Below are 13,320 nucleotides of genomic sequence, written 5' to 3' on the forward strand. Positions count from 1 at the left end.
TTTACCAAACAAAAAACAGAAAACCAAAAACCAAAAACACTAATTCAAAGGGATACATACATCCCTATGTTTATAACAGTATTACTTAAAATAGCCAAATCACAGAAGCAGTCCAAATGTTGTGCATGCGCACACGCACACACACACACACACAAACCTCTCTCTCTCCACACTGGAATATTATTCAGTCATAAAAAAGAATGAAATCTTGCCATTTGCAATGACATGGATGGAGGTAGAGTGTAATGCTGAGTGAAAGAAGTCAGAGAAAAACAAATATGATCTGATTTCACTCATGTGGAATTTAGGAAACCAAAAAAACAAAAAACAAAAAAACCCCCACAAAACATGAGCAAAGGAAAAAAGAGAGAGAGAGAGAGAGAGAAAGAGAGAGACAAACCAAGAAGTAGACTCTAAACTATACAGAACAAACTGATGGTTATCGGAGGGGAGGGGGTGAAGGGGCTGGGTGAACTAGGTGATGGAGATTAAGGAGGTCACTTGTGATGAGCACTGGGTGATGTGTGGCAAGTGTGGAACCACTATATGGTATACCTGAAACTAATACAACATTGCACATTAACTACACTGGAATTCAAAATAAAATTGTAAAAAGTTACAACAAACTTCAAAGTGGTTAAATTTAAGTATCTTTGCTAGGTATGTTGGGATGTTTGACAAAAAGTTTTTTTTTTTTTTTAAAGATAAAAGTATTATTTATTATTACTACTTTTATCATGGTTAGAACAACTCAAGAGTGGAATAATAACAGAGTTCTAACTTTAATTCTCAAATCATTTAGAACATGCCCTGACTTTGAAAATTCAAATATTTTAGTTAAGATAATAAAAAACACTCAACTCAGGTTTACTTATGGGATTTCTATAAACTTCACTATATTTTCATCACCATCTGTTTTACCATTTTGTAAGAAAGCGGAGTTTAAGACTCCACAATAGGATAAATGTTTCCAAATTGTGTATGAGCATTCACAGTGGCTCCTAAGACCTTGAATCAAGAAAATTATCCATTTCTGATTAAAATCTAAAACTTGCTATGATTCATAATGCTTAAAATACAAAGTAGCATCTCTCTTTGAAACCTTGGTTCCAACTTGCAATGCATAGTGGTAGTTGTCCTTATTCTGACAGTTTGATGAAAACTAACACAGAGCTAGGGGCACCTGGGGTACCACAGTCGGTTAAGACAAAACTCTTGGTTTTGTCTCAGGTCGTGATCTCAGGGTCATGAGATCGAGCCCTGCCTCAGGCTCCGAGCCCAGCAGAGTCCGCTTAAACTTTCCCTCACTCTCTGCCCCTCCCCACTAGCATGCTCTCTCGTTCCCTCTAAAATAAATAAATCATAAAGAAACTCTACAGCAATTACCTTCCCAACCGACAACTGCACTTACGTCAATGTCCTCTTGCGTGAAAGTTTCTGGATCTTCTCCCATCATGTTGGCTAAATGTCTCTTTCCTATGTTGAACTCTTCAATTTGCTTTTTAATAAAATCCACTGTGTAAGTTTCACGTCTTAAGGCTGCAACATTTTTCTTTGTTGTTACACCTGTGGTGTGCCTTAGCCTTAATATCTAGCAAAAAATATAAACAAAAAGAGAAAAGATTTTAAATTAAAGATTATCTTTAGGCTACCACCTCTAAATGAAAAAGGATGTTCAAACAGTTCTCTTTATGATAGTACTCAGTTGGCAAGAGTCTGGAAACAGGTAAAAAGGATTGTTAAGAAAGCCACTGGAAATTGTACTCCACTTATAAAAGCTTGCTTTTAAAAGCCTCTGCTTACAGTTTACTGGCATTGCAACACATTAAACCCCCCAAAAGCCCAAATATGTAAGTGATATGCTACCTCCTTATCTACTACAAACATCCACATTTGATAGCACTTGGCCAATGTCAACTAGTTGTGATATTTGAAACACAGACAATGAAAAGTAAAATGACACTCCCTCAAAAAGAGGCAAATGCACATGCAGACAGAACTGAGCAGGCAGAAGACAAGAGAAGGAAGAAGCATGTACTGGGGGACAGCACACTTTGGCTACTGGAAGTCACCTTGTTGTAAAGTATAAACATGGCCCATGTTTCAGGGCCTCAAAATAATAGTTTAGCTTAGCTTGAGACTATTCTGTGGTCCTTTAAGTTGATACAGGGAAGAAACTGCTTCACTAAGCACTGACAAGATTTATCATTAACTTGGTTCAATACACTAACTTACAGAAATAAGGGCTTTCCCATCCTTTTAAACTATCAGTAATGATATCACAATTGCTGCTGTTGATCCTTTTATGCTGTAGCACTAGGAATTTCCCCTCAAGGCATTAACAGTTCACCTACAATAAAGGGTGCTAAAGAACCAGAAAAATGTTTTCAAATGACTGTTCAGCCACATTCAGTGGCTGGATATAAATAGAACAGATATTTCTGGTCCTGGCTTTTCTCAAAATCTTAATCTGTGGTTCTCTACTTTCATCCCAGCCTCAACAATTTTAAACACTCTTAAGCAATTCAGACCTTAAGAACTATAATTCTTAGTAACTCCTTCACTTTTCTTTTTATTAACATAAATTTTCTCTGGCACATACCATCACCAACACCATCCCTGCCTCATCCATTCCCTGACCCTTTGAGAACCAGAGATTTAAGTAACTATAATAATTTGTCACCACAGTAACAATAAGAAGCAGAAGAAAAAGAAAAAAATACAGGACAAATATTATAATACCCTATTAATAGTAAAAATTATGTTCTTAAATGCTCACAAATCTAAACAGTGATAAAATGATTTCTTGTTACTCTTAAATAAGATAGGGCCATTTAAAATTCCATGAAACCATCTAGTTTATTTTTCCTCAGGGTAGCACAAAGAACTTTCTCTCTTTATATTATTAATTAAGAATCTTCTTTTTTTAAGATTATATTTATTTATCTGAGAGAGAGAGAGAGGGAGCACGAGCAGGGGGAGGGTCAGAGGGAGAAGCAGGCTCCCCTCCTAGCAAGGAGCCTGATGTAGGACTTGAACCCAGGACCCTGCAATGATAATCTGAACTAAAGGCAGATGCTTAACTGACTGAGCCATCCAGGTATTCCATTAATTGAGAATCTTAAGATGCTTTATAAATATACAGTGTCGCTATCAATTAGTAAAACACGACTCAAACTTGCTTACATACAGCGAGCCTGCCCTATTACAGCGTCTTTGTACACCCCTGCTATCTTTCCCCACTGCCAGTGCGAACAGCACCAATCCTCATTATGAGTTTTGCCATCTTACTCTATTTTTACTTTTTCCAGGGTTTGCTTCTGGTTTTGTTTTTTTTAAAATGATTTCATGTTTTCTTTGAACATGGGAAGATGTTGCTTCCCGTGTTCAAAGTGAAGAGAAAATGCCTGTCTGCCCCAAGAATCATGGCAAAGCTGCGGATTTGGAGGAGAAAGCCGCTGTCCCCAATGTTCCCCTGCCAAAAGGATGATTACGAGGCTGGTTTTGTAAGTCATATGACAAAAATATTTTTGTCCACAACTAAAAGAATCCATTCATAATACAGGTGAGCCTACTACACTTTTTACCAATCACCAACCACAGCCCTCAGGAGAAATGAGTCTCCCAGTGAATACGGGAGACTTCCCCTCACGAAAGTAGTGAGTTCTAAAGGAAGAGTAAGATTAGGAGGGAAGTGATGAGTTCAATTTGGGGCATGAAAAGTTTGAGATGCTTGATGGGCATCTTGGGAGATATAAGTGTCCTCAAAGCAGATGGCTCTGTGGGTGAGTATACAGGAGAGACTGGAGCTGGAGATGCCGTCTTGTTAATAATCAGCACGGGACATGATGTGACACCATCTAAGTAGGGGAAATGGCAGGCATTAGTGTTAAGAGTAAGAAACATCTATTTTACTAGGCAAAGAAACAACACAGTTTGTGAGGGAAAGCACAAGATTACTTATGTATTATGGCCATTATTTTTATGAAACAGGACAAGAGATGGGTCTGCAGAGTTAAGTGGGGGGAGAGGTTTGATGGACTGAATACTCCATATTCAAAGAGCGATGATGATACAATGGTTGTAAAGAAGACAGAACAATTAAAGGAAGAAAATAAGAAAAAATCTTAAGCACCCCTTTATACTGGATGTGGGCCAGGAGAATAATACCAAAAAAACAGTTATTGAATCTATATTCATAGAATAGCTATAATATTTTATTAATTATCTTCCTGTTTCCTATATATTTCCTTTGTATGTTTCAGTGGTACATTCAATGTACTAATTAATTCAGAAGAGTTCTATCATAAAGCAAATTGTACCTTCAAATTATAAAGTATTCCATTCTCAGGCAATACTTTTACCTTGAATTTAATTGCCGAATCACAATATTGCAACCCTTTCAAACTTCTCTTTGCCTTTTCCTGGAATATCACTACCCATATTTTTCATTTAAATTTTAAATCACTTCAGGTTTTGAGTCAATCTGACTTTTTTAATACATGAGAATATCCTATTTAAATGGACAATAGATACTGTCTCATTTTTTCATCTTATTTTGTCTTTATCGTTTTTATGTTTTCATTCCTGTTTTCTTTCTTTTGCTAGATGGTCTATAGTTTTTTATATTTGTCTTTTGATCCAGCAATTTAAATACCAAATAGCCTACTTTGATTTTAATAGTGATCACCTATAAGTCTCTTAAGAAAGTGTTTAAATTATTTCTCCTATCAACTTCAGAAAGTAATTCTCATTGAATTCTCACTTATTGTTTACTTCTTCGACCATAGGAATTATCTGTTTTTCTGTCCTCCAACCATATCAGCTTCTCTCAGTCTTACTTCTTATCCCTTTGTTCTGCATCCTGTATGACTGTTAAACCTTTACTCCTTGGGTTTTCTGTTTTCTGCAGTGTTAATTCTGCAGTCACTCTGAATGTCACTGGTCTATCTCCAAAAATCTTTCCTTAACCGTTTCTTTAATTGTATCTTGTCTTATAGCCTATTTCATACGGCTCTCCCTCACCCAACCTTTTAAGAATGTCCCTGACAGTTAGTTATAGTAAAATAATTCTTCCATTTTGTTCAGTAAATTTCCTTTGTGTTTTCTTCATCTCTCTTTCCCACACTGTTCCTTTTCTTTTGTTCCAATAACACTTTAATATCACCTCAAGCAAGAGAGTTGATTATTGCCTTGAGGATTCATTTTCTTCACTTGATTTAAAATTATCTTGTATCTATATTCTTCAGACTTTGTGACATGTGGTGGTTTTCTTAGTTCTAATATAAATGAGGCTTAAAAAACTAAATTTTTTTATTGTTGTTCACTTCAGAAAGAGTTTTTTTTTTTTTTTTAAAGCCCCCACTTTGCTATTTTTCATAAAATCTCTTTAGGATCTTTTCAAAGACATTTGCGTACATTGCCAGAGAATATGACACTCTGGAAATTCCTATTTATTATAAAGCCATCACAGCATCAATGCCAGATTACTGAATAGATTTATAAATGTTCTAAATTATTCCAGCAATGATTCACACAAAAATATTTACATTCAAAAGAGTCCATTATTCATTAGTACAATCCATTAAGTAAGATGAGGTTAAATGTGAATCAACTAGGTCTTTAGCAAGGAACAGCCAGAATTCCTGGAGAGAACATGCTTTGCTGATTGAGTACAAATCCCCAACAAAATTTTCTACAGGTTCTACTTCCAACTGAAAAGCTGTAACAGTGAATTTTTCTCACACTTTGCTTTTAGGGACTGGTATAGATACAACTTGACAGATTTGTTTCTTTTTTAAGATAATCAGTGGGTCAGACAACTATAATTTCAATCAAGCAGGTTGCCAAAGAAGCAGACACATCCTGACAGAGCAGTGATGTCCCAAATTTGGCCAAATGCCAGTGCCACACACTACTTTAATGATATTACGAGTATTAAGGAGTTTCCTTTTTGTTCAATTGGATAAAAATGGAACAAAGAAGAACTGCTGCTAATTTGAAAAGAAATGGCAAAAGAAAAAATACTTTGAGGAATAAAAATGAAAAGTAAAGACTAAAGTCAGATTAGAGAAAACATGGATAGAAACAATATAAGGACATCAAGAGAGAAAGGATAGTAACCTTTTTGAATGAGTTTATATTTTTATCAACTAGCATTCTCTAGATGCAAGCAAAAGAAAATGACTTTGCTTAAGGAAAGGAGACATTTCTTAGAAGACTAAGAGGCGCCCAGGACTATACTTGAAGCAGGCAGCTAAAATCAGGAACTCTAATGATACACAACATATTCAAGAAGTCTGTGGCCATTAAGATAAAATGCTATTCCAACTTTGCTTAGCTCTTTGCTCAGGATCTCACCCGCGGGGCTATCTAATGAGGCTACCTTGGGTCAGATGCCCCAGATTACAGTTCTTCCCCACTGTATCTAATGGGGAGGAACTCATTCCTCCTGAGAAAACAGGAGTGCCTGGTGAAAGGGAAATGGACACCAGGTTAAACGAACAAGGAAATCTACTACACTACTTGAGCAAAATTTCACCATTTATATTCTTTCCACAAACTTTTAAAACTTAGAGCCTCAACATACTTCCCAATCAAATGAAATATAGGGGCTTTGCTTGAATTGTACTTTAAACAAACCAACTATAAAAAATTATTGCTGGGACAACCAGAGAAATTTGAACATGGAACAGGTAATAGATGATATTAAAATTATTGTTCATTTTGTCAGATATTTGCATAGTGGCATGGAAGCTATGTGTTGTTGTTGTTGTTGTTTAAGATTTATTTATTTATTTGAGAGAGATAGCATGAGTGAAAGGTAAGAGCAGAGAAAGAGAAGCAGACTCCCCACTGAGCAGGGAGCTGGATGCAGGGACTCGATCTCAGGACCCTGAGATCAGGACCCAAGTGAAGGCAGATGCTTAACCAACTGAGCCACCCAGGTTCCCCCATGATGGGTTTTTTTTCCCCCCTTTTAAAAACTGCCTGTTAGAGATGCACATTCGTGTGTGTGTGTATGGGGAACTGTGAGATTTATATAAAAGCTCACAGGAAAAAAAGGGAGACAGATGAAACAGGATTGGAAAACAGTTATTGAAGTCGGCTGACTTATACACAGGGTTCATTATAGTATTCTATTTTTATAAATGCCTGACAGAACATGCTTTATTTTTCATAATAAAATTCTAAAAAGTAAACTATTTTACAAGTTCATTTGACAAATTTGGGCAACTACAATGGGCCAGGCTATCTACAGAATTTTAACAGAAATAACTGTCAAGCAGAACCGAGTTGGTGTTAAAATGAGAACACTGCCATACCGAGAGAAGGAAATATGAAGTATGGTCAAATTGCAGTTTTCTTACTTAAGTTACCAATCTATCTGGCAAAAAGAAGTGTGGCAGGTGTTCACATGTATACACATGTGTATATGCACATGTACACATGCACATATCCCTATATGTAAGAACCCTTCCCAAGTTCAAATTCAGGAAATGAGTGAGCATCTAGGAGGTATCTATGGGCACCGTACTACGCATCAGAATAGGGATACAAAAGTTATGCTATTTATCTCAAGAGGTTTACAGCTAGGGGAAAGACCTAAATACACAAGACACTTATTTCATAAAAAAGAAGTAAATGTGGGTCTTTCATAGTTGCAAACAGCTTTCAACGGCTCCCAGTAATTCTACCATTGGTATTCTTTTTTTTTTTTAAATTAAAGATTTTATTTATTTATTTGACAGAGATCACAAGCAGGCAGAGGAGGGAGAGAAAGAGAGAGAGGCCCCCTGCCGAGTGGAATGCCCAACATGGGGCTCGATCCCAGCACCCCAAGACCATGACCTGAGCCGATGGCAAAGGCTTAACCCACTGACCCACCCAGGTGTCCCCCCAACCACTGGTATTCTTTCTGTTGTTCAATCTCCTCCCCTTGAGCGTGGTCTTCTGTAACTTGCTTGAGTAACCTCTTTCTAATGACCAGAATATTACTAAAGTGACAGAATGTCACCTTTAAGATTATGTAACAAAGACTGCGCTCCCTCTTTTTCTTTCCTGTCCTGATCAACCTGATGGAAGCCAGATGTGGTATGCTGTACTACAGAGACCCACGTGACAAGAACTGAGGGTGGCCTCCAGCCAACAGCCCATCCAACAGCCTGCAGGATATGAATCCCACTAACACCCACAATGAACAAACTGGGAGGAAGATTTCCACCCTCCAGCCCCGAGACAATCAGAGCCACAGCCAACACGTGGAATGCTACGTTATGGGTGACCCAGAAGGAAGGCCCGGCAAAGCTGTGCCTGCAATCCTGACCCATAGAAACCATGAAATAACATATGTGTGCTGTTTATAAGGTGCAGAATTTGGGGGTAACTTGTTAGGCAGCAATAAGTAACTAATTCATCATCCTACTTACAACAATGAAGCATAATAAAAGTAGATTTAGTACATTAACTCTATCCTTAAAAGGACAGGATGAGATCTCAAAAAAAAAAAAAAAAAAAAAACCCTTATCCCATCAAAGGGGTTTTAAATTCCATCGCTAATAAAATGGGATTTTTAAAAAATTCAAAAGTTACCTAGGGGAAAACATAACCAATTTACCGAGCTGCAGACAGCATTTGATACAAATGGAAGTCAATTTTTAATTTCAAAGAGTTTTTAAGCAATTTATCAGTAAACTTTATTAAGACCCTATCATAAACCAGCCGTATGCTATGATAAATACAGGACATTATAATCTCTAGGCACCCATAAGATGAAAGAAGGAAACAGATACTTAAGACAAGAACAATGTTTTTACAATAAAATCAAAATACACAAGGGCTAAGCCACCAAATGTTATTGGTCATTCCTTGGCAGACAGTCCGATTCAACAAGGGGGGCGGGTATTGACCCAGTGAACACGGAAAGTTAAAGCACTAAGTGTTTGGTAGAAAATAAAATTAAAAGGATGTATCATTGATAACTGGCTTTCAAAATAGGAAACTGGTCTACTGGTTTTCCTTATTATAAAAGTCAAAGGGGTGCCTAGCTGGCTCAGTCAACAGCATGCAACTCTTGATGTCTGGGATGTAAATCCAAGTCCCACGCTGGGTGCAGAGATTACTTAAAAATAAATCTTAAAAAAAAAAAAAAAAAATCAAGGGCACCTGGGTGGCTTGGTCAGTTAAGCATACCACTCTTGGTTTCGCTCAGGTTATGAACTCAGGGTCCTGAGATGGAGCCCCAAGTTGGGCTCCGTGCTCAGCGGGGGGGTGGGGAATCTACTTGAGGATTCTCTCTCTTCCTCTTCCTCTGACCTACCTCCCCTGTGCTCACACACACTCTCTGTATGTAAAATAAACAAATCTTTTTTAAAAAGTCATAAATATTTCAGAAAGCTAAGTTAACATTTTTACATTATATTGATAGAGGATTTGGGAATCCATGGGTAGCCTTTGTAGGACATCATGACTGTCAACTGCTTATAATGCCAGTGCGGCTCTCACTAGTTTAAGACAAAAAACAAAACAAAACAAAAAGCCCAAGTACCTTAGTATAGCAAAACAGATCATAATCTGGGCCCTGCCAAAGTTTCTTATCTCTCACCATTCTTGCACCAATTATTACACCAATTATAACTACTATAACCAATTAGTTGTTGCTGCTAGATCCACTGACTGTAGGTCTCTGTCTGTTCCGTACCTATTAACATCATCATAGAACAGAACACCTCTTTTTTCATGGAGCTCCTAACTGCTCCTGAAGACTGTATCATCTCCTTTGAGAAGCTGCCCATCACTCTACCCATTTCAACCCATTTGCACTAGGTACTGCACTTCTGTGCTCTTCTGTACTTACCTCTGCAAACCTTTATGGTAAACTGTGTGTAGGTCCCCAATATTCAGGGGTTTATAACCTGAAGTTTCACCATTCACAAATAAGATTCCCTCCTCCATCCCGAATTTGGTTCACTTAGATATTTGTAATTGTAGTGGCATTAATACAAAGCATGTATATAAGATGGGTACACAAGAGGAAGTCTGCTAGTTAGGGTCCCAACTAAGCACACAGGAGTCATAGTTTAATGGAACTTGTTTCTTTTTCCAGATGGCATCAGTGTTTCTCACTTTTTTGACTGTGAACCATAGTAATAACTACTATTTAGATCACCACCTAGGACACACTTATACATATAAAAAAATGCAAAAATACCCTATGAGATGTATTTGTTATTATTATTCCATCCTTTTAGAAATATGGCCCCTAAGAAAAATGTAACTATATTTTTCTTTTCCTGAGTGAGAAAGAGAGCATGTTTGTGTGTGCGCAGGTGTGGGGGGCAGAGCGAGAGAGGGAGAGAGAACCCTAAACAGGCTCTATCCCCAGCCCCCCGGTTTGATCCATGACCCTGAGATCTTGACCTAAGCCCAAATCAAGTTGGATGTCCAACCGACAGAGCCACCCAGGTAGCCCAAGAAAAATATAACTATTAATGTTAGATACAGAAGTGAAGGAGTATTAATATTTAAGACAGACCAAAAAAAAAAAACTTTTATGAATATCTTTAATCACATATATGGTAATAGTAAGGGTCTGAGTGGGGTCAGTTAAGTCCTTTAGTTATACGTGAGATGCGCTTCTTGTGGTAAAATATAAGCTGTGACACTACAAAGGAATTTGGGGATTCGGCAGTTTCAGGATCATCCCTGGAGAGTGCTAAGGGTCAAAACTGTCTGGTAATATATTATTTGATAATGATTTGTTTACTTCACAGTGGCTGGCTCAAGTAAAGTGCTCAGTAAACATTTACCATATGGAGGGGGAAAAGAGCTTTATTTTAGTCAAGGAGATGAAAATTAAAGTAGCAAGGAGAAATCGCTGTTCACCCATCTTACTGAAAAAAACAGCTAATGCCAGTAGAAAAGGGGGCATGCTCATATATCAGTGATGGGAGTGTGGATTGCTACTGCCTTCCTGGAAAGCTGTGGAAATATCTATTCAAATGTAAGATGTACACATACTTTGCAACAATAAACTCCCAACTGGAATGCTCTTCTACACAAATAAAAGGAATAGTACCTAAGAATTATTACAGAATGTTAACATATTAATGGTAAGAAAACGTTAACAAAATAAACGGCCATCAACCATTACCACTAACACATATGTATGCATATGATAAAAAGGATCATAGAGAAAGACAGAGGATACACAGATTCTGGAGTCTGAGGGAGGGAAAGAAAGTTAGCACCCCTCCCACCCCACACATACATACATAAAGTGTCAGCAATGAAAACATTCTATATGCTACAGCCCCTTTTATAGCTAACTAAGCATATGCAGGGAAAACATACTCAAAAGAGATGCATGAAAAGATGAAAGTTTCAACATATTTTCCAACAACAGAGTATTAAGAGGTGCCCGGGTGGCTCAGTCGGTTAAGCATCCAACTCTTTTTTGGCCCAGGTCATGATCTCAGATCCTGGGCTGGAGGCCCAAGTAAGGCTCCACGACTGAGCAGGGAGTCTGCTTCTGCTTCTCCCTCTGCCTCTGTGTCTTCCCATGCTCATGCTCTCTCTCTTTCAAATAATAAAATCTTTTTAAAAAGTATTAAAAAATAAGTGATGGATAAATGAATAGATGGACTGGTTGATTTAGATTAAAATATAAAAGAAAGATTAAAAAATTTGATTAAAATATAAAAGAAAGATAATTTTAAAAAGCATTCCTTTTTTCAATAGTTTTTATATAATATTTGACTTCTTTACAATATTTGGTACTTGTTTATCACTTTCCCTACTTAAAACATTCGCCTGTTTTCCAGGACATCACACTGTCTGGTCTCCACCCTACTTCTTTAGCAGTTCATTCTCAATCTTTAGGATGTTCTTCTTTCTTGACTGCTGTCCTTCAGGACCTGTCCCTCCATTTATAACAATTCAGGACACGTTCACTAGGTGTTTGAATTCACTTCCAAGGCCTTGATTACTATCTACAAGTTAACGGAGGCTTTGTAAATCAGATCTCTCCTTGAACTATAAACCTGTCAATCTTTGGGCCTACTGGAAATCTCCTCTTGGACATCCCAATTAAAACTGTATAATAAACATAATTACATCCGAAACTTAACTCATTTTCTTCCCTCTCAAAACTTTTCCCTTCTTTTGAGATCCCATGTCAGCAAATGGCACCATCACCCAACTGAGTTCCGTGAAGCTAAAATCTTGGCTTCTCACTGCTCTCAGGAGTAAAGGAAATGTGAAAGTTCTGGTCTCCATCTCTCCAGAGACAAGATTTTGGGGGAAAATTAAGAAAACAGAAACTGCACAGATGCAAGGCACTTTTAAAGTCACTGTCCATCTCATCCACTGTGACTTTCTCCAGTAAGTCTTCCAGCCTACTGCAGAAGTCCAGTTCTCATTTACCTCCCCTGGCGCGGCCCTCCTTCACACTGGACCGCAGGCAAGCCGGAAGGACCCGACCCACCACACCTAAGGCATGGACTCCCCTTAGCTTGGCAGCCAACTCAAGGAAGAGGGGTGGCTCTAGTTCTGTCTGCAGACAACTTCCTCACTGCACCCTACGAAAACCAGAAACAACCTGGACTGGCCGCTGCAAACCAATACCCATTTCTCCTCTCTCAACCTCAGACCTCAACTAAATACCCCAGACCCCTAAGTCCCCGTCTGAGGGCACGTGAGACGCCAGAGGAAGGTTGCGGCCGGTATCCACATCTTTGAGCTACACGGACCAGTGCTTCTCCCTTACCTGGATTCCAGTATCTGTCTGCAACTCAGCAGCCGCGGCTTTCCAAACGCCTTGTCTCCGGGTGAGGCTAACCCTACCTCCGAGAAAGAGCCGGTAGAAAGCTGCTGCGCCGCAGAACACACAGGGAGTCGCCATATTGGCTACCAGAGAGCCCGGCGGCCGGGCAAAGGGGCAGGACTTGATAAAGCCTGCGCAGGCGCGGGTGGGAGCTGGGTTCCGGGGGCTGTCGGGAAGAAACAGGGGGCGTGTTCTGCAGGGCGGAGCGGCTCGTCGCTGGTTGGGTGTGTGAGCCCTCGGGGCGTGTCCGACTCCACCCCCTTGCTCGTCGTAGTCCTAAACTGAAGCGCTTGGCCACTTTCCTCTCCCGCAGCTGCTGAATTCTCTGGTGTTTTATGTCTCGGTACGACTTTCATGTGGCTCTTCAACCAGCCCTTCCTTCCCTGTCTGGGGCTGCACCTCGAGCCGGCTCTCCTCGAGCGGCAGAACTAGCGCCAAAGCAGAGGCTCTTGTTCTTGCTCACGCAAGAATGAACTCCAAGCCTTGGCTGTTTTATA

The 13,320-nt window shown here is 39.0% G+C and overlaps 1 protein-coding gene across 1 annotated transcript in view; it reads right to left on the reverse strand.

Annotated features, from left to right (window-relative positions):
* The window catches only part of MRPS9 (mitochondrial ribosomal protein S9), a 64,988-nt gene extending 52,022 nt beyond the window's left edge, over window positions 1–12,966 (reverse strand). The window contains exons 1-2 of the mRNA XM_032351697.1: window positions 12,767–12,966; window positions 1,412–1,591 (exon numbers count right to left, since the gene is read on the reverse strand). Coding sequence (XP_032207588.1) covers window positions 1,412–1,591; window positions 12,767–12,901 — 315 coding nt within the window. The 5' untranslated portion in view covers window positions 12,902–12,966. The remainder of the gene's footprint in view (window positions 1–1,411; window positions 1,592–12,766) is intronic.
* Between the last annotated feature and the right edge of the window lie 354 nt (window positions 12,967–13,320).

This window comes from Mustela erminea, chromosome 7, assembly GCF_009829155.1.
Source record: "Mustela erminea isolate mMusErm1 chromosome 7, mMusErm1.Pri, whole genome shotgun sequence".
NCBI lineage: Eukaryota > Metazoa > Chordata > Mammalia > Carnivora > Mustelidae > Mustela > Mustela erminea.